The sequence below is a fragment of the Salmo salar genome, chromosome 16 (assembly GCF_965601325.2).
Source record: "Salmo salar chromosome 16, fSalSal1, whole genome shotgun sequence".
NCBI classification, from domain to species: Eukaryota; Metazoa; Chordata; class Actinopteri; order Salmoniformes; family Salmonidae; genus Salmo; species Salmo salar.
The window spans coordinates 7,315,213-7,336,487 of record NC_138306.1 but is presented as its reverse complement, the minus strand read 5'-3'; the positions used below and the strand labels follow the sequence as shown (position 1 = coordinate 7,336,487).

At 45.9% G+C, this 21,275-nt stretch overlaps 1 protein-coding gene across 1 annotated transcript in view; it reads left to right on the top strand.

Annotated features, from left to right (window-relative positions):
- Window positions 1–2,941: 2,941 nt before the first annotated feature.
- Window positions 2,942–21,275, top strand: part of shank2b (SH3 and multiple ankyrin repeat domains 2b) — a 136,250-nt gene continuing 117,916 nt past the window's right edge. The window contains exons 1-5 of the mRNA XM_082962492.1: window positions 2,942–3,333; window positions 9,019–9,225; window positions 10,679–10,750; window positions 11,732–11,840; window positions 12,281–12,432. Coding sequence (XP_082818618.1) covers window positions 3,115–3,333; window positions 9,019–9,225; window positions 10,679–10,750; window positions 11,732–11,840; window positions 12,281–12,432 — 759 coding nt within the window. The 5' untranslated portion in view covers window positions 2,942–3,114. The remainder of the gene's footprint in view (window positions 3,334–9,018; window positions 9,226–10,678; window positions 10,751–11,731; window positions 11,841–12,280; window positions 12,433–21,275) is intronic.

Genomic DNA, 21,275 nt, shown 5'->3' with positions numbered 1-21,275 from the left:
GTAAAGAAAGATAATTGGGATAAAGCATCATCACAGTCCTGTTTGTATGTGTGCGTGTGACGTTGTAATAAATGTATGGATCTGGGTGACCCTGTCTCTTCTCTCCTCTCTCAGCTCTCCTCTCTCTTCTCCCTCCCCCGGCCACAGTCCAATATCAGGCCCGACATCCAGTGAGGAGATAATCCACAGTGTGTGTGTGCGTGCGATGTCGTGTGTGCGTGCAACGTTGTGTGTGCGACGCTGTGTGCATGTGTCTGTGTGGGAGTACACTGTGTTTCTATGTGTATCTGTGTCTGTAATTGTACAGATTTCTAGGTAACACTGTGTCCTCCATTCTCTCTCTCTCTCGCTCATCTCCTCTTTTTCTCTTGCTGGCCTGACCAGTAGGGTATCATTCCTCGTTGCCTAATGTCCAGTAAGGAGGAGATGGACCAGAACTTTTGTGTGTGTGCGTGTGTATAAAGTACACTGTGTAATATTTATTTTCTCCTCTCTGTTCTCACCTCTCTTCTCTTCTTTCTCCTCTCCCTCCCCCAGCAACAGCGTAGTACGGTATCATGCCTCGAAGCCCAACGTTGAGTCCGGAGATGGCGTGTGTGTGTGTTTGTGTGTGTTAGTCTTTTATTTGTGAAGTACACTGTGTCATTGTGTGTATCTGGGGTCGGTTACAGTATAGTGAAGCCCTATAACACTGTGTCATCTATCCCTGGCACAACCACAGTAGAGTCCAGCATGCCTCGTAGCCAGACCTTCAGAGCTTGTAAAGTTGAAGTCGGAAGTTTACATACACTTAGGTTGGAATCATTGAAACTCGTTTTTTCAACCACTCCACAAATTTCTTGTTAACAAACTATAGTTTTGGCAAGTCGGTTAGGACATCTACTTCGTGCATGACACAAGTAATTGTTCCAACAGTTGTTTACAGACAGATTATTTCACTTATAATTCACTGTATCACAATTCCAGTGGGTCAGAAGTTTACATACACTAATATGACTGTGCCTTTAAACAGCTTGGAAAATTCCAGAAAATGATGTAATGGCTTTAGAAGCTTCTGATAGGCTAATTGACATAATTTGAGTCAATTGGAGGTGTACCTATGGATGTATTTCAAGGCCTACCTTCAAACTCACTGCCTCTTTGCTTGACATCATGGGAAAATCAAAAGAAATCAGCCAAAACCTCAAAAAAAGAATTGTAGACCTCCACAAGTCTGGTTCATCCTTGGGAGCAATTTACAAACACCTGAAGGTATCACATTCATCTGTACAAACAATAGTACGCAAGTATAAACACCATGGGACCACGCAGCCATCATTCCGCTCAGGAAGGAGATGCGTTCTATCTACAAGAGATGAACGTACTTGGTGCGAAAAGTGCAAATAAATCCCAGAACAACAGCAAAGGACCTTGTGAAGATGCTGGAGGAAACAGGTACAAAAGTATCTATATCCACAGTAAAACGAGTCCTATATCCTATACATTTCGAATCCCACCGCACCTTCTCCGCTATGCAATCTGGTTTCAGAGCTGGTCATGGGTGCACCTCACCCACGCTCAAGGTCCTAAACAATATCTTAACCGCCATCGATAAGAAACAATACTATGCTGCCGTATTCATTGACCTGGCCAAGGCTTTCGACTCTGTCAATCACCACATCCTCATCGGCAGACTCAATAGTCTTGGTTTCTCAAATGATTGCCTCGCCTGGTTCACCAACTACTTCTCTGATAGAGTTAAGTGTGTCAAATTGGAGGGCCTGTTGTCCGGACCTCTGGCAGTCTCTATGGTCTCTTATTTTGCTCCTTTGCACCCCACTATTTCTATTTCTACTTTTCACTTTCTTCCACTGCAAATCTACCATGCTAGTGTTTTACTTGCTGTATTGTATGTACTTCGCCACCATGGCCTTTTTTGCTTTTACCTCCCTTATCTCACCTCATTTGCTCACATTGTATGTATATAGACTTATTTTTCTACTGTATTATTGACTGCATGTTTGTTTTACTCCATGTGTAACTCTGTGTTGTTGTATGTGTCATACTGCTTTGCTTTATCTTGGCCAGGTCACAATTGTAAATGAGAACTTGTTCTCAACTTGCCTACCTGGTTAAATAAAGGTGAAAAAAAAATATTGACATAACCTGAAAGGCCGCTCAGCAAGGAAGAAGCCACTGCTCCAAAACTGCCATACAAAAGCCAGACTACGGTTTGCAACTGCACATGGGGACAAAGATCGTACTTTTTGATGAAACAAAAATAGAACTGTTTGGCCATAATGGTCCATCGTTATGTTTGGAGGAAAAAGGGGGAGGCTTGCAAGCCGAAGAACACCATTCCAACCGTGAAGCACGGGGGTGGCAGCATCATGTTGTGGGGGTGCTTTGCTGCAGGAGGGACTGGTGCACTTCACAAAATAGATGGTATCATGAAGAAGGATAATTATGTGGATGTATTGAAGCAGCATCTCAAGACATCAGCCAGGAAGTTAAAGCTTGGTTGCAAATGGGTCTTCCAAATGGACAATGACCCCAAGCATACTTCCAAAGTTGTGGCAAAATGGCTTAAGGACAACAAAGTCAAGGTATTGGAGTGGCCATCACAAAGCCCTGACCTCAAACCTATAGAAAATGTGTGGGCAGAACTGAAAATGTGTGTGCGAGCAAGGATGTCTACAAACCTGACTCAGTTACACCAGCTCTGTCACGAGGAATGGGCCAAAATTCACCCAACTTATTGTGGGAAGCTTGTGGAAGGCTACACGAAACGTTTGACCCAAGTTAAACAATTTAAAGGCAATGCTACCAAATACTAATTGAGTGTATGTAAACTTCTGACCCACTGGGAATGTGATGAAAGAAATAATAGCTGAAATAAATCATACTCTCTACTATTATTCTGACATTTCACATTCTTAAAATAAAGTGGTGATCCTAACTGACCTAAAACAGGGAATTTTACTAGGGTTAAATGTCAGGAAATGTGAAAAACTGAGTTTAAATGTATTTGGCTAAGGTGTATGTAAACTTCCGACTTCAACTGTATGTGTGTTAGTTTTATATACTGTATAATGTACACTGTGTAGCACTGTCTCCTCTCTCCAGTAGCGTATCATGCCTCGGAGTCCTACGTCCAGTGAGGAGGAAATGGCCCAGAGTGTCTCTGACGGGTCTGGAGGTTTTGAGACAGACAGCTCCAAGGAGGAGGCTGGCCATGGAGAACCTGGAGGGGAGACGGCCAGCAGAAGGGCCGACAGGAGGGCAGAGAAGGATAAGGCCGCCCGCAGGGAGTCCCTGGTCTTCTGTGTGGTCATCCCTGACCTGCAGCAGTCTGTGAGTACACACTTCTGTCTCATTAAACTATTATCTTATCATACTGCAGGAATATGCAATCTAAATCTAAATCCAGATCAAAGCCAAAACATAAGCACGTTTCACTTTCACCATTTGTGTTGTCATACCTAACCGACAGCAATCCGTGAGTAGGGACATTGTATATATTTTTTTTCTTCATATTAGTCATTTAGTAGACAGCCTTATCCAGAGTAACTTACAATCAGTGCATTCAACTAAAATAGTTAAAACAACGACCACTTGAAAAAGAAAAGGAGAACCTCACACTCTAGGAGCTCAGATGCAATAATTTAATAACCAACGTTTCGACAGACAAGCTGTCTCCATCAGGGTATAATGACAAACACTGCGGGTCACTAGTTTATATAGTTTGGAAGGACACACACCGGTGTCTGTAATCATGGCCGGGTGTGGAACCACGACCACATCACAATCATTACAAGTAAAACATCTTAAAAAAAACAGCAGCTATCTGCCAAATCAGTGCTAATGAGAGTAGAAAAATTATTGGGATGCTTCATGCTGATTGGAATTATGAGATACCGGTAGTTGTTTCTGCAGTTTGTTACTGCGTGTTGTTTATATGAAAGACTAAACCCTAGGCTAGTAAAATTGTAAGTAAAGCACAAAGCTGTTAAAAAAAACGAGGTCATAGCAATTGTGGGATATTTGCGCCAACATAGCTGCATACAGTCAATGTGAAAGAGCGAGCTACAATTGCTATGTACTGTATAATGTATAAACTGAAAGTCAGACTGTTCTCAGCCAAGCAATTAGATAGATACAGTGCCTTCAGAAAGTATTCACACCCCTTGACTTTTTCCACATTTTGTTGTGTTACAGACTGAATTTATTATGGATGAAATTTTAATTTTTTTTCACTGGCCTACACACAATACTCCATAATGTCAGAGTGGAATGATGTTTTTTTTTAAATGTTTACAAATTAAGAAAAACTGAAAAGCTGAGATGTATTGAGTTAATAAGTATTCAACCCCTTTGTTGTGGCAAGCCTAAATAGGTTCAGGAGTAAAAATGTGCTTAGCAAGTCACCCAATGCACTGCATGGACTCAGTCTTTGTGCAATAATATTATTTAACAGGGTTTTTGAATGACTACCTCATCCCTGTACCCCACACATACGGTTATCTTTAAGGTCCCTCAGTCGAGCAGTGAATTTCAAACACAGAATCAACCACAAAGACCAGGGAGGTTTTCCAATGCCTCTCAAAGAAGGGTACTTATTGGTAGATGGGTAAAAATAAAAAAGCAGACATTGTATATCCCTTTGAGCATGATAAAGTTATTAATTATGCTTTGGGTAGTGTATCATGTTATGGGAATGCTTGTAATCATTAAGAACTGGGGAGTTTTTCAGGATGAAAAAGTATACGGAATAGAGCTAAGCACAGGCCAAATCCTAGAGGAAAACCTGGTACAGTCTGCTTTCCATTAGACACTGGTAGATTAATTTACCTTTCAGCAGAACAATAACGTAAAACACAAGGCCAAATCTACACTGGAGTTTCTTACCAAGAAGACAGTGAATGTTCCTGAGTGGCCGAGTTACAGTTTTGACTTGTCAGAATCTACTTGAATATCTATGGCAAGACCTGAAAATGTTTTTAATTTTTTTATATTTTAAATATTATTTTTTCACCTTTATTTAACCAGGTAGGCTAGTTGAGAACAAGTTCTCATTTACAACTGCGACCTGGCCAAGATAAAGCAAAGCAGTGTGACACAGACAACAACACAGAGTTACACATGGAGTAAACAATAAACAAGGCAATAGCACAATAAACAAGTCAATGACACAGTAGAAAAAAAGAAAGTCTATATACAGTGTGTGCAAAAGGCATTACATTTACATTTACGTCATTTAGCAGACGCTCTTATCCAGAGCAACTTACAAATTGGTGCATTCACCTTATGATATCCAGTGGAACAACCACTTTACAATAGTACATCTATATATATTTTTGGGGGGGGGATAGGGGGGGGTTAGAAGGATTACTTTATCCTATCCCAGGTATTCCTTAAAGAGGTGGGGTTTCAGGTGTCTCCGGAAGGTGGTGATTGACTCCGCTGTCCTGGCGTCGTGAGGAAGCTTGTTCCACCATTGGGGTGCCAGAGCAGCGAACAGTTTTGACTGGGCTGAGCGGGAACTGTGCTTCCGCAGAGGTAGGGAGGCGAGCAGGCCAGAAGTGGATGAACGCAGTGCCCTTCTTTGGGTGTAGGGACTGATCAGAGCCTGAAGGTACGGAGGTGCCGTTCCCCTCACAGCTCCGTAGGCAAGCACCATGGTCTTGTAGCAGATGCGAGCTTCGACTGGAAGCCAGTGGAGTGTGCGGAGGAGCGGGGTGACGTGAGAGAACTTGGGAAGGTTGAACACCAGACGGGCTGCGGCGTTCTGGATGAGTTGTAGGGGTTTGATGGCACAGGCAGGGAGCCCCGCCAGCAGCGAGTTGCAGTAATTCAGACGGGAGATGACAAGTGCCTGGATTAGGACCTGCGCTGCTTCCTGTGTAAGGCAGGGTCGTACTCTGCGAACTCTGCGAATGAACCTACAGGATCGGGTCACCGCCTTGATGTTAACGGAGAATGACAGGGTGTTGTCCAGGGTCACGCCAAGGCTCTTAGCACTCTGGGAGGAGGACACAATGGAGTTGTCAACTGTGATGGCGAGATCATGGAACGGGCAATCCTTCCCCGGGAGGAAGAGCAGCTCTGTCTTGCCGAGGTTCAGCTTGAGGTGGTGATCCGTCATCCAGACTGATATGTCTGCCAGACATGCAGAGATGCGATTCGCCACCTGGTTATCAGAAGGAGGAAAGGAGAAGATTAATTGTGTGTTGTCTGCGTAGCAATGATAGGAGAGACCATGTGAGGATATGACAGAGCCAAGTGACTTGGTGTATAGCGAGAATAGGAGAGGGCCTAGAACTGAGCCCTGGGGGACACCAGTGGTGAGAGCATGTGGTGCGGAGACGGATTCTCGCCACGCCACCTGGTAGGAACGACCTGTCAGGTAGGACGCAATCCAAGAGTGAGCTGCGCCGGAGATGCCCAACTCGGAGAGGGTGGAGAGGAGGATCTGATGGTTCACAGTATCAAAGGCAGCAGATAGGTCTAGAAGGATGAGAGCAGAGAAGAGAGTCTGTTAGCTTTAGCAGTGCGGAGAGCCTCCGTGACACAGAGAAGAGCAGTCTCAGTTGAATGACCAGCCTTGAAACCTGACTGATTTGGATCAAGAAGGTCATTCTGAGAGAGATAGCAAGAGAGCTGGCCAAGGACGGCACGCTCAACAGTTTTGGAGAGAAAAGAAGGGATACTGGTCTGTAGTTGATGACATCAGAGGGATCGAGTAGGGTAGGCATGAGGAGGTAGGCAATAAATGGGCCATAGGAGCGAATAATTACAATTTAGCAGATTAACACTGGAGTGATAAATAAGCATATGATGATGTGCAAGTAGAAATACTGGTGTGCAAAAGAGAAGAAAAGTAAATAAAATAAAAACAGTATGGGGATGAGGTAGGTATATTGGGTGGGCAATTTACAGATGGACTGTGTACAGCTGCAGCGATCGGTTAGCAGCTCAGGTACCTGATGTTTAAAGTTGGTGAGGGAAATAAAAGTCTCCAACTTCAGCGATTTTTGCAATTCGTTCCAATCACTGGCAGCAGAGAACTGGAAGGAAAGGCGGCCAAAAGAGGTGTTGGCTTTGGGGATGATCAGTGAGATATACCTGCTGGAACGTGTGCTACGGGTGGGTGTTGTTATCGTGACCAGTGAACTGAGATAAGGCGGAGCTTTACCTAGCATAGACTTATAGATGACCTGGAGCCAGTGGGTCTGGCGACGAATATGTAGCGAGGGCCAGCCGACTAGAGCATACAGGTCGCAGTGGTGGGTGGTATAAGGTGATTTGGTAACAAAACAGATGGCACTGTGATAGACTGCATCCAGTTTGCTGAGTAGAGTATTGGAAGCTATTTTGTAAATGACATCGCCGAAGTCGAGGATCGGTAGGATGGTCAGTTTTACTCGGGTAAGTTTGGCGGCGTGAGTGAAGGAGGGTTTGTTGCGATATAGGAAGCCGATTCTAGATTTTATTTTGGATTGGAGATGTTTAATATGAGTCTGGAAGGAGAGTTTAGAGTCTAACCAGACACCTAGGTATTTATAGTTGTCCACATATTCTAGGTCGGAACCGTCCAGGGTGGTGATGCTAGTCGGGCGGGCAGGTGTGGGGAGCGAACGGTTGAAAAGCATGCATTTGGTTTTACTAGCGTTTAAGAGCAGTTGGAGGCCACGGAAGGGCCAGAAGTATACAGAATGGTGTCGTCTGCGTAGAGGTGGATCAGGGAATCGCCCTCAGCAAGAGCGACATCATTGATATATACAGAGAAAAGAGTCGGCCTGAGAATTGAACCCTGTGGTACCCCCATAGAGACTACCAGAGGTCCGGACAACATGCCCTCCGATTTAACACACTGAACTCTGTCTGCAAAGTAGTTGGTGAACCAGGCGAGGCAGTCATTAGAAAAACCAAGGCTATTGAGTCTGCCGATAAGAATACGGTGATTGACAGAGTCGAAAGCCTTGGCCAGGTTGATGAAGACGGCTGCACAGTACTGTCTTTTATCGATGGTTGTCTAGCAATGATCAACAATCAACTTGACAGAGCTTGAAGAATTCTGAAAAGGATAATGGGCAAATGTTGCATAATCCAGGTGTGGAAAGCTCTTAGAGATTTACCCAGAAAGACATAGCTGTAATGGCTGCTAAAGGTGCTTCTACAAAGACTCAGGGGTGTGAATTCTTACATACATGAGTTATTTCTATATTTCTTTTTCAATACATTACAAACTTTTTCCAAAAACATGTTTTTACGTTGTCGTTATGGGGTATTGGGTGTAGATGGGTGTAAAAATGTATACTTTAATCAATTTTGAATTCAGGCTGTAACACAACAAAATGTCGAATAAGTCAAGGCATATGAATACTTTCTGAAGGCACTGTATGTAAGAGGGAGAAAGAAAGCAATTGAAAATCGGTAGCTTGGTTATTCAGCCACAAAACACATATTTTCTTGCTGAGAAGTGCTGTTGTTTTTCAAATTCCTTATCAGAAATGAACATGCACTCTCATATAAACCCACCAGGATTTTCTGGATAACAGCATAATCCATTGCTATAATCCTTACTAATTGATTGAGCTAATTCCAGTTATTGTTTTCTTCCACCAATACTGTGTAGTGTGCACCTCTGCCAAATGACTTCATGAATATGGAATGATCATTTTTGTCCAGCTTCTGTTGGGAAGAGGCTAGCTAATTACTAAAACAGAATATCATTAGCAGACATTTCCATACTGTTCTATACAGGACTTCCTAGTCTATTCTACTGTAAATAAAATACTATATTCACAGCCATTGTCTCACTTGCAGGGAGACGTGTGCTATTGTTTGTCCAGGTCCATCTGTTAGCACCTGCTGCCAGAATGGAACATCTGCATGTGTGTGTTAGAAGCAGAAATGTATGCTTTTTAAACCCAACGCCACCTGTCTTCTAATGTTTTGGAGCAGAAATGTATGTTTAAACTCCAGGGTTGATATGTTAGCATGATCTTTGCATATGTTGTCTTTATTTTGGAGCAGACATGTATGAGGTTTAAACCCGAGGCCACCGTATGGGTTGCTAAACAGCAGATCCTGTGTACACTGACCCAGACGTTGAGGGACGTGCTGAACTATGGCCTGTTTCAGCCCGCTGTGGAGGGCCGCAAGTCTGGCTTCCTGGACGAAGAGCGCCCTCTCAAAGACTACCCTACTCCCACCAGCATCAAGGGGGTTCCAACTCTGGAGGTACAGTAAAAATACTGCTTTGATCCATCCCTCAGGTCTAGCCCTAACCCTTGCCCTAACTCGAACCCTCAGACTAACTCACCCACCAGCAGCAAAGGGATCCCAACTCTCGTGGTACAGAAAAAGTGCTGCACCATTAGTCTGTATTATTAAACGCACATCCATCACTGATTGCTTCACAACATACAGTACCTTCATCAGGCTATTACGTTTTGATCAAAGAGTGGATCTTCGTCTTGTCAAATAGATGCGCTCCTGGCTCAAAACATTATACTAGCCTATAAAGTATGTGGTAGAGCAATCGTGTGTGCATTGCAGGCCCTACTTTATTTATCCAGTACTGCTCCATCCCTCAAGTCCAGTCCTCCTGTATTGGCAAACGTACGTCACTGATTGCTCTACAACATACCTTTATTAGGCAAGCACAATGTTGTTATGGATTGTGTGTGTGGGCCCTACTTCCTACATTTCTCCAGCACTGCTCCATCCCTGCGGTCCAGTAACACAGCACTGGACAAGCTGCTGAACCCCAACCAGAGGTGCTGTATTAGCACTTCTCCTGGTTGATCATTATCAAAGAATCTAATCTGTAGAAAATTCAGCCACTTAATGAATGATCTAGGGACTGCATCCCTATAATAAGTCTTGTTTTCCAAACAGCTCAGCTGGATTGTGATGAGGCGGCATAGCTGGTAACTCCATTCTTGGCTCCCTCTCTCTGTTCTTTGTTCTATATAGCCTCAGTCAGTGGTCCCCTGGTATCACTAGTACTTAATTACTGCCTGCCTGGGTGATATTTTCTAGTATAGTACAACTTAGTTACTTAGTATTAGACATATGGATCACCAATTCTGGGGCAGTATTCATAAAGTGCCTCAGGGAAGTGGTGATCAGTTTTGCCTTTAAAATCATAACTGAGTCTTTATAGAACAATGACATGGACAGGGAGGACCTGATCCTAGATCAGCGCTCCTACAGTACGCTGAGATGATTTTGTGAATATGGGCCCTGGGTATGATTGGGAAGCAATCTTTTTTGAATCTCCTGTCTACAGTTTTGTTATAAGAGCAAGGTCTCCCAACAACACAATGTGAAAGTTTCCATAGATAAAAAAAATCCTCTTGGCTCCCTCTCTCTGCTTTGTTCTATATAAGCCCAGTCAGTGGTCGCCTGGTATCGCTAGTACTGAAGTCTTAGTTACTGCCTGCTTCTTCTACTGGTAGTTGTACACCTTACTTAGTATTGAATATATAGATCAGCAGTATCAGTGCTGCCGGGTATGATTATATCTGTTTTGTTAGTCAGGATCATTACAAGATGATTATAAGAGGCATTATAGGGTGTTCATGCTCATGATTAGTATTTCAATGCATTCAATGCAACAACATCATAATACATTATACCTTTTGGCTTTAAGTAAAGCATTACCATTTTTCTCTTCTCCTATTTACAGTTCCGTTACAAGAGCAGGGTCTACCAGCAGCCCAATGTAAACGAAAAGCAGATTGCCAAAATCCACACGCAGGTGAGAAAAATAAATTAGGCTTTATATTCCTTTTTCACTTCTTCTTTCAAATGCCTTTGAATATCTATTGCTGATGTAATTTATTGTATTGGATCAGGTGAAACCTATATCTTGGACCCTTTTTACAATATATATCCGTCAATGATGGAACCGTGCTGAAAAGAGCAATGTGAAAAGACAATATTAGCCGCAGTAGAGTACGGCTCAGGTCATTACAGTCGTGTGAGAAAATGATATTATTAACGGAGCTTGTCTCTGAGATTTTCATTGTATTATGAGTGAAAGAACATCTCAGGGCCTTTCTCTGTAGTACTGATCAAATCAATACACTATTCGGCTACAAGCTGAATATAAAGTGTAAATTATTGAAGTGCATCATTTCCATGGGCTCAATATTCAGCAGGTATGTATTTTAACACATAGAACAGGATGGATTATTGGATTAAGACAGAAAACGACTGAGTCCGGGAGAATTCCTATCACTGTCCTTCTGGATCAAACAGGAATGCCACACTAAATAATTCACCCATCAAATTCCATTCCTGCTGTTTCCCCTGTTCTTTCAAGTCCACTCTTACTTTATGTGTGTTCGTGCGCGTGTGTGTGGTGTGTGTGTTGTGTGTGTTGGAGTTCAAAGTGTGTGTGCCGTGGCTGCGTTAGAGTGATCTGGTCAGCGTCAGTCCCCCTGTAGTGTCTCTGGCCTGCCTGAAGGCTGCAGGCGAGCCTCTCTTCCTCTCGGCCTGGCACTGTTCAGCTCAGCTCAGCTCTGGGACCTGCTCTCTTAGCTATTTATAACTGGCCTGGAAAGCAGCACATGTGTCCCTGGTCCCTGGGAAAGCACCACGAGAAGAACAGCAGTGCAGAGACCTGTGTAACCATCATCTGACCTCCCTACTGTACCAACCTCCCTGTCCCTGTATCACGCCCCCCCCCCCCACGCTCTCTCTCTCTCTCTCTTTCTCTGCTCCCTCCTACTCCTAGGCCAACTATAGGAAATTCATGGACCACATTCAACATCACCAGCTGGATAAAGTGGCAAAGATGCTGGAGAAAGGCCTCGACCCCAACTATCAGGACCCTGATACTGGTGGTACGCCACACACACACACACACACCTAGGCTCTTACTCAATTATGTGATGTGCACCTCGTGTTGTATTATACAGCAGCTGCTGCTGAGAAGTAAACAGTGTCTGATAAATTATGAATGGCTTAGTTTACTGAAAAAGGAAATTAGAGATCAGCTCACCTCAAATGTTTTTAAAGTCTCAATTGCTTGTGTTTTTGTGCACCTTTATTCTGTGGGACCTATAGGGCTCGTTTCCAGGACAAAGTCTAGTCCTAGACTACAAAGTTATTTCGATAGCCGTTCTTCATTGAACATGCCTTCTATTCCAGAATTAGCCTTCTATTCCAGGAAACTTACCCATAGCATTTGCTTTGATGATGTTCATACAATAAACTCAGGGTTTCTGCTTTTAAGAAACATCTGTAACACTAAACAACACCATGTTGTGTGTTTGTTTTGTAGAAACTCCACTGACCTTCGCAGCCCACCTTTACAATGTGGAGCAGGTCATCGTTGTATTGAAACAAGGTGGAGCACATCTGGACTTCAGATCACAAGATGGGATGACGGCTCTCCACCATGCAGTCAGGGCCAAGAATCAGGCCACACTGAAGGTTATCCAGTATCTCTATGTCTTTTACAGCTTCTATAAAGTCGGCCACAATTCCCCTCTCTACCTCTTCCCCTTGGCCTTACCCTTTGATGTGTGCAGATCTGTATGGTTGAAGCAATATAGTGGAACATCCACCACTACTGCTTTTCTCTAGACCCTTCAGATCTGCAAACGTAGAAGGGTTAGGACCAAGGATATTGGAAAGAGAGAGAATTGGTATCAACTGATACCTTTTAAAATGTTCTAAACAATCTATCCCATAACAAATCAAACTGTATTTGTCACATGCGCCGAATACAAGTGTAGACCTTACCGTGAAATGTTTACTTACAAGCCCTTAACCAACACCCCACATATAGGAATCATAATTGACAATGTCCTACACATAACATATGTGAACGACCACCTCGATTTGGTCAGATGTAGCAAAATTTGAAATTGTGTTTTTTACATTGGATAAAAGTAGAGACTCATAGCTACAACATGTTATATCATACAATGCAATTGTGGAGTAATGGGAAAGTAATTATGCTTTGAAAGTAGATAAACTTGTAACATCACTTTTGAGAAAATGGTCTTTGCATGTTTTGGTACACCTACTGGAGAGCTCTTCTTTGTCTACACCTATTCAGCATTGTTCACACCCAGATACTGTATGTCTATGTCCTGGGAAATCTTCTTGTCGCTTACGAGCTCATGCTAATCGCATTAGCCTACGTTAGCTCAACTATCCCGTGGACGGGACACCGATCCCGAAGAAGCTTACGGACAATGTCAAATGTGATATAGCGAAGCAACTGAGTGAGTTGGGTGCGCAATTACGCAGGTACTTTCCAGAAACGAATGACACAAACAACTGGATTTGTTATACCTTTCATGCCCTGCATCCAGTCCACTTACCGATATCTGAACAAGAGAGCCTCATCGAAATTGCAACAAGTGGTTCTGTGAAAAATGTATTTAATCAGAAGCCACTGCCAGATTTCTGGATTGGGCTGTGCTCAGAGTATCCTGCCTTGGCAAATCACGCTGCTAAGACACTGATGCCTTTTGTAACCACGTACCTGCAGTTGTAGTCGGAAGTTTACATACAACTTAGCCAAATACATTTAAATTCAGTTTTTCCCAATTCCTGACATTTAATCCTAATAAAAATTCCCTGTCTTAGGTCAGTTAGGATCACCACTTTATTTTAAGAATGTGAAATGTCATAATAATAGTAGAGAGAATGATTTATTTCAGCTTTTATTTCTTTCTTCACATTCCCAGTGGGTCAGAAGTTTACATGCACAGAATGTCACGACTTCTGCCGAAGTCGGTCCCTCTCCTAGTTCGGGCGGCGTTTGGCGGTCAATGTCACCGGCCTTCTAGCCATCGCCGATCCACCTTTCATTTTCCAATGGTTTTGTCTTGTCTTCCCTCACGCCAGGTTTCAATTTCATCAATTACATGTTGTGTTTTTAACCCTCTGTTCCCCCTATGTACTTGTCCGGAATTGTTTCTTGTAGTGCTTGTGTATGTTATGCTGGTGGATACCGGGTTTTGTTTGACCCATTCATTTATTGTTCTGTTTACAGTGGTTTTTATGTCTATTAAACGACACCGTTGTAAATCAGTTTTCGCTCTCCTGCGCCTGACTTCTCTGCCGCCAGTACGCAGTTACAGAATTCCGGACCTAACCTATGGAGTCAGTAGGAGCAGGTACCCCGGGTATAGGGGTGGAGGAGCGCGTCCGGGAGCACGCAGCAATGAGCACATCAATTTATAGAAATACTCATCATAAACGTTGATAAAATATTAAACTGTTATTCAAAGTATTATAGATAAACATCTCCTTAATGCAACCGCTGTGACAGATTTAAAAAAAGCTTCATGGGGAAAGCACACTTTGCAATAATGTGAGTATGACGCTCAGAAAACAACATCAGGCAATACAGATACCCGTCATTTTGGAGTCATCACAATAAATGTTGTTTTGTTCCATAAAGTCCATCATTTATGTCCAAATACCTCCTTTTTGTTAGCGCGTTCAGTGAGCTACTCCAAATGTAGGAAGCGCGCCGAAAATTCTACGACGGAAAGTAAAAAAAAGTTTTATTTACGTTCGTAGAAACATGTCAATCGATGTATAGCATCAATCTTTAGGGTCTTTTTAACATACATTTTCAATAATATTCCAACCGGACGATTCCAATGTCTGCAAAAATGTAATGGAACACAGCTACCTCTCACGTGAATGCGGGCCACTGAAGTCATATTCTTTTCTGAGCCACCAACTTGACATCTAGTGGAAGCCTTAGGAAGTGCAAAATGAACCCTAAGTCACTGTATACTGTAAAGGCAATCACTTAAAAACTACAAGCCTCAGATTTCCCACTTCCTGGTTTGATTTTTCTCAGGTTTTTGCCTGCCATATGAGTTCTGTTATACTCACAGACATCATTCAAACAGGTTTAGAAACGTCAGAGTGTTTTCTATCCAAATCTACTAATAATATACATATCCTACCTTCTGGGCCCGAGTACCAGGCAGTTTAATTTGGGCACGCTTTTCATCCAGAATTCCGAATGCTGCCCCCTACCCTAGTGAAGTTAAGGGACATGAACCACCTGATGACCCGATCGTTTGTGTCCCTCCCCTGGCCATTCAGACCAAGAGAGCATGGTCTGTGACCAGGGTGAAGTGGGTATCCAACAGGTAGTACTTGAGAGTGTCTAGCACCCACTTCACCGCTAGGCACTCTTTCTCGACAATAGAGTACTTTTTTTTCTCTGGTTATCAGCTTTCGGCTTTTGTACATAAATGGGGTGCTCCTCCCCATCGTATACCTGGGACAGGACGTCCCCTAGTCCCGTGTCGCATGCATCTGTCTGGACCAACATCGGCACTTGGAAATCGGGCATTATGAGAATCGGATGGGAGCACAGCGCTTTCTTCAGGCGTCTGAACGGCGCTTCTGTCTCGCTCGTCCATTTCACTGTTTTTGGGAGGCGGGCCCTGGTTAGATTGGTAATGGGCCTCAAAGTTGGGGATAAACCGGCTTTAGTATCCTGCCAGTCCCAGGAAGGACTTGATGTGTCTCTTGGTGCGTGGAGCGGGCCAGTCACGTACCGCATGGACCTTCCTGTCCTGGGGCTTGACGTTCCCCCGTCCGATCAAATACCACAGGTACTCCACCTCCTCGAACAATAGCTTGCATTTCTTGGGGTTTGCTGTCAACCCGGCTTGCCTGAGCATGTCCAGCACCGCCTGGAGGCGCGTCAGGTGCTCTTCCCAACTTTGGCTGTGGATGATGATGTCATCCATATAGGCTGTTGTGTATTGTTGGTGCGATTGGAGGACTCGGTCCATCAGGCGCTGGAATGTGGGCGGGGCACCGTGGAAACCGAATGGGAGCACCCGGTACTGATATAAGCTGTCCAGTGTCAAAAACACAGTCTTCTCCCGGGAGGAGGCTGCCAACGGTAACCTGCCAATATCCTTTGGTCAGGTTTAGGGTGCTGATGTACTGGACCTTTTCCAATTGGTCGATGAGCTCATCCACCCTCGGCATGGGTTAGGCATCAAACAAGCTGATGTCATTCACACCTCGGAAATCATTACAAATGTGCAGGCTACCTTCCGGTTTGGGCACCAACACGATGGGGCTGCACCATGTGCTATGGGATTCTTCCATGACCCCCATCCTCAGCATAGCCTTCACTTCCTGCTTCACGGCCTTCTGTCGGGCCTCGGGGAACCGAATATGGCCTCTTTCGTACCATTACGGCCGCCCGTCGGGGCGGCAGGTAGCCTAATGTTTAGATTGTTGGACTAGTAACCGAAAGGTTGCAAGTTTGAATCCCTGACCTGACAAGGTCAAAATCTGTCGTTCTGCCCCTGAACAAGGCAGTTAACCCACTGTTCCTAGGCTGTTGTTGTAAATAATAATTTGTTCTTAACTGACTTGCCTAGTTAAATAAAGGTAAAAGAAATAACAATTACGCCGGGTGCGGACGTGGTGTTCAATGAGGGTCGTGCGGTCCGGCTTCTCGGAGAACACCATCGTGTTCCGATCGGCGAGCTCCCGGAGCACTTGCTTCTGAGCCGGGTCGAGGTCCTCATTGCTCGGACCACCACTTGTACCATTGGCGTCCTGGGTCCCAACCATAACACGGCCAAGGCTGTCCTCTCGTGCCAACTCTTCAATAAGTTCACGTGGTAAATTTTGGGTTTCAGTCTCCCCGGATGCCGTATGTGGTAATTGATGGGTCCCAGCTTCTCTATCACCTCATTTTACCCGTGCCATGTTTTCAGGAGCTTACTTACTGCCGTGGGGATTACGACCAACACCTTGTCTCCCACCTGGAATTTTTGGGGCTGTGTTCCCCGATTGTAAACCTGGGCTTGAGCGTGTTGGGCCTTCTCCTTGTGTTCTACCACACTGCGTAAGGAGGTCGGCTGGGCTTCCCACACCTCCTTGGTGAGGTCCAGTGGGCCACGTGGCCTCCTCCCATAGAGGAGTTCGAAAGGGGACAACCTGGTGGATCGGCAGATGGGCACTTCTCGGTCCGAGAACATTAGCTGGGGTAGTAGCTGGTCCCAGTTCCACCCGTCCTGCTCGATGACCTTCCACAGCATTTGTTTGAGCGTTTTATTGAACCACTCGACGAGCCTATTCATCTGCAGGTGAAAGATGGAGGCCCAGATATGCTTGATCTGCAGGAGAGCACACAAATCTTTCATTAGGCGGGACATGAACTCAGTACCTTGGTCTGTCAGGATCTCATTCGGGATGCCCACCTGGCTAAAGAGGTGGAACAGCTTCTGGGTGATTCCCTTGGAGACCGCCGCCCATAGGGGAATGGCAGATACCGGGTGGCATAATCTACTATTACCAGGATGTACCGGTGTCCTCGTGCCATTTTTACCAGGCGTCCTACTATGTTCAAGGCGATGCGTTCAAAGGGCTCCCCTATGATCGGTAGGAGGGCCAGCGTGTTTCGGAAGTGTGCTTTTGGGGCAGTGATTTGACACTCCGGGCAGCAGTGACAATAGTCTTCCACAGCCCTCCTCATCCCAGGCCATCCATTCCCGGGTCTTCTCCATTCCCAGGTGTGCCTCCAACAGGTGAACAATTCCCACGTACCGTTGGGGCAGCAACAGTACCTCTCGAAGTTCCCCCCGTTGGCACGACACCTGATACAAAAGGTTATTCTTGATTTGGAAATGGGGGTATCGCCAGTCACTCAACCCCAGGATTAGCTTTCAGGTAGTGGCTTTCAAGTTTGAATCCTCACAACTGTCCCCTCAGTTGGCCCACAGTGAGTGTCCCGGCTGGTCCCTCGAAATCGATGAGGGGGATGGGCTCCTCCTCCCGTTGTTCACCGGGGGGGGGGGGTCCGTCGCCCCCTCAGACTCCGACTCCAGATACGGGTTTGTCAACTTCCCTCCAGGTCACGCAGGCAACGGGTCGTCCTCGCTCTTGTATTCCGCCGGCTTGTACCTTTTTCCTCAGCTCATGCCTCCACAGTGCCCTGGACAGTGGACAAACTCGTCCCACGAGGAGGGGTACCGGCAACTCTGGTACGGCACCCACCATCATCTGGCAGCCCCCTTGTGGTGTCACGATATTGGCCTGTACGGTTGGATACCGCTTTGTGTCACCGTGGACACAGGAGACGGACATCTCCCTACCACGTTCGGTCCCCTGGGCCAGCAGGCTCGTGGCTACGAGCGTAACCACACTCCCAGAGTCTAATAGAGCTTCTGTCGACCTTCACCGGGACCATGGGTGCCTTTGGTTCGTGGTGCGCCAACAGTGGCCCACCTCGCCTCCGGGGCTTGCTGATGGGATTGAATCCTCTCAAGCCGGGCAATTCCAAGCAAGCTGCCTCCTGGCGCCACACTCAAAACACCTCCTTTGATCTCCATCTACCTGGGGTCGACTGTCGGTTCGGGGTATACTGCGGTGGGGGTGTCCTTCCATCCCCTCGGACGGGTCTCCAACTCGGCCCGGCTCCCCTTCAGGAGGGCCTCGGTGTTCTGATGCATCTCCACTGCTCCCGGGAGTCCCTTCAGGTTTGGGGCGTGCGTAGACTTGCTGCCCTCTTCATGTCGTGGGATAGCGCCTGTAAGAAGCGATCCATGACCACTTTGTCTATGTTGGAGAGGGTGGATACGTCGGTTAGGAGCCACGCCCTGGTGATTCGCACTATTTTGCTGATCTGGGCTTGGGGGGAGGCATCGGCCACGAACCTCCAGTTGTGGACCAGTCGGGCCCGATGGGCCTGTCTGAGTATCTCGCAGTTAGCTGCCTGTTCATCGTTAACCTCTCTGGGGCAGGCGGGACGAATTCGTCCCACCTACGTAACAGCCAGTTGAATCCTGTGGCGCGATTTTCAAAACCTTTGAAATGCTATTACTTCAATTTCTCAAACATATGACTATTTTACAGCTATTTAAAGACAAGACTCTCGTTAATCTAACCACACTGTCCGATTTCAAAAAGGCTTTACAACGAAAGCAAAACATTAGATTATGTCAGCAGAGTACCAAGCCAGAAATAATCAGACACCCATTTTTCAAGCTAGCATATAATGTCACAAAAACCCAGAAGACAGCTAAATGCAGCACTAACCTTTGATCTTCATCAGATGACAATCCTAGGACATTATGTTATACAATACATGCATGTTTTGTTCAATCAAGTTCATATTTATATCAAAAACCAGCTTTTTACATTAGCATGTGACGTTCAGAACTAGCATACCCCCGCCTTCCGGGGAATTTACTAACAATTTACTAAATTACTCACGATAAACGTTCACAAAAAGCATAACAATTATTTTAAGAACTATAGATACAGAACTCCTCTATGCACTCGATATGTCCGATTTTAAAATAGCTTTTTGGTGAAAGCACATTTTGCAATATTCTAAGTACATAGCCCAGCCATCACGGGCTAGCTATTTAGACACCCGGCAAGTTTAGCACTCACCAATATCAGATTTACTATTATAAAAGTTTGATTACCTTTTGTTGTCTTCGTCAGAATGCACTCCCAGGACTGCTACTTCAATAACAAATGTTGGTTTGGTCCAAAATAATCCAGCGTTATATCCGAATAGCGGCGTTTTGTTCGTGCGTTCCAGAAACTATCCGAAATGGTAAATCAGGGTCGTGCGCATGGCGCAATTCGTGACAAAAAAATTCTGAATATTCCATTACCGTACTTCGAAGCATGTCAACCGCTGTTTAAAATCAATTTTTATGCAATTTATCTCGTAAAAAAGCGATAATATTCCGACCGGGAATCTCCTTTTCGACAAACAGAGGAAAAAACACAAAGACGGGGGCGGCCAGTGCACGCGCCTAAGCCCACAGTCCCTTGATCGGCCACTTGAGAAAGGCGATAATGTGTTTCAGCCTGGGGCTGGAATGACGACATTCAGGTTTTTCTCGGGCTCTGAGAGCCTATTGGAGCCGTGGGAAGTGTCACGTTACCGCAGAGATCCTAAGTTTTTGAAAGATGTCAAAGAAAGACAATAAATGGTCAGACAGGCCACTTCCTGTAAAGGAATCTCTCAGGTTTTGACCTGCCATTTGAGTTCTGTTATACTCACAGACACCATTCAAACAGTTTTAGAAACTTTGGAGTGTTTTCTATCCAAAGCCAATAATTATATGCATATTCTAGTTACTGGGCAGGAGTAGTAACCAGATTAAATCGGGTACGTTTTTTATCCAGCCGTGTCAATACTGCCCCCTACCCTCAACAGGTTAAACTTTGACCTACCAGCACCATCACCAACTGTCACATGAAACCATCACCCATTTACCCCAAGGCGGCTCAACCTACCCTGTCCCTATGCTCAATTTACCCCATAGTTTATTAAGTACACCACCCGAACTGCCGACCGCCGCTGAAGGCTCCGGAATGCCGGCCGCCGCTGAAGGCTCCGGAATGCCGGCCGCCGCTGAAGGCTCCGGACTGCAGGCCGTCTCAGGAGGCTCCGGACTGCAGGCCGTCTCAGGAGGCTCCGGACTGCAGGCCGTCTCAGGAGGCTCCGGACTGCAGGCCGTCTCAGGAGGCTCCGGACTGCAGGCCGTCTCAGGAGGCTCCGGACTGCAGGCCGTCTCAGGAGGCTCCGGACTGCAGGCCGTCTCAGGAGGCTCCGGACTGCAGGCCGTCTCAGGAGGCTCCGGACTGCAGGCCGTCTCAGGAGGCTCCGGACTGCAGGCCGTCTCAGGAGGCTCCGGACTGCAGGCCGTCTCAGGAGGCTCCGGACTGCAGGCCGTCTCCGGAGGTTCCGGACTCGGGGACAGTCGCTGCAGGCTCCGTGCCATGGATCGTCACTACAGGCTCCGTGCCATGGATTATCACTGGACGCTTCGTGCCATGGATCATCCCAACAGGCTCCGGGCCATGGATTATCACTGGAGGCTCCGGGCCATGGATTATCACTGGAGGCTTCGTGCCATAGATCATCCCTAAAGGCTCCGGGCAATGGATCATCCTTACAGGCTTCTTGCCATGGATTATCACTTGAGGCTCCGGGCCATGGATTATCACTGGAGGCCTCGTACCATGGATCATCCCTACAGGCTTCTTGCCATGGATTATCCCTACAGGCTCCGGGCCATGGATCATCACTGGAGGCTTCGTGCCATGGATCATCCCTACAGGCTCCGGGCCATGGATCATCCCTACAGGCTTCTTGCCATGGATTATCACTTGAGGCTCCGGGCCATGGATTATCACTGGAGGCTTCGTGCCATGGATCATCCCTACAGGCTCCGGGCCATGGATCATCACTGGAGGCTTCGTACCATGGATCATCACTGGAGGCTTCGGACCATGGA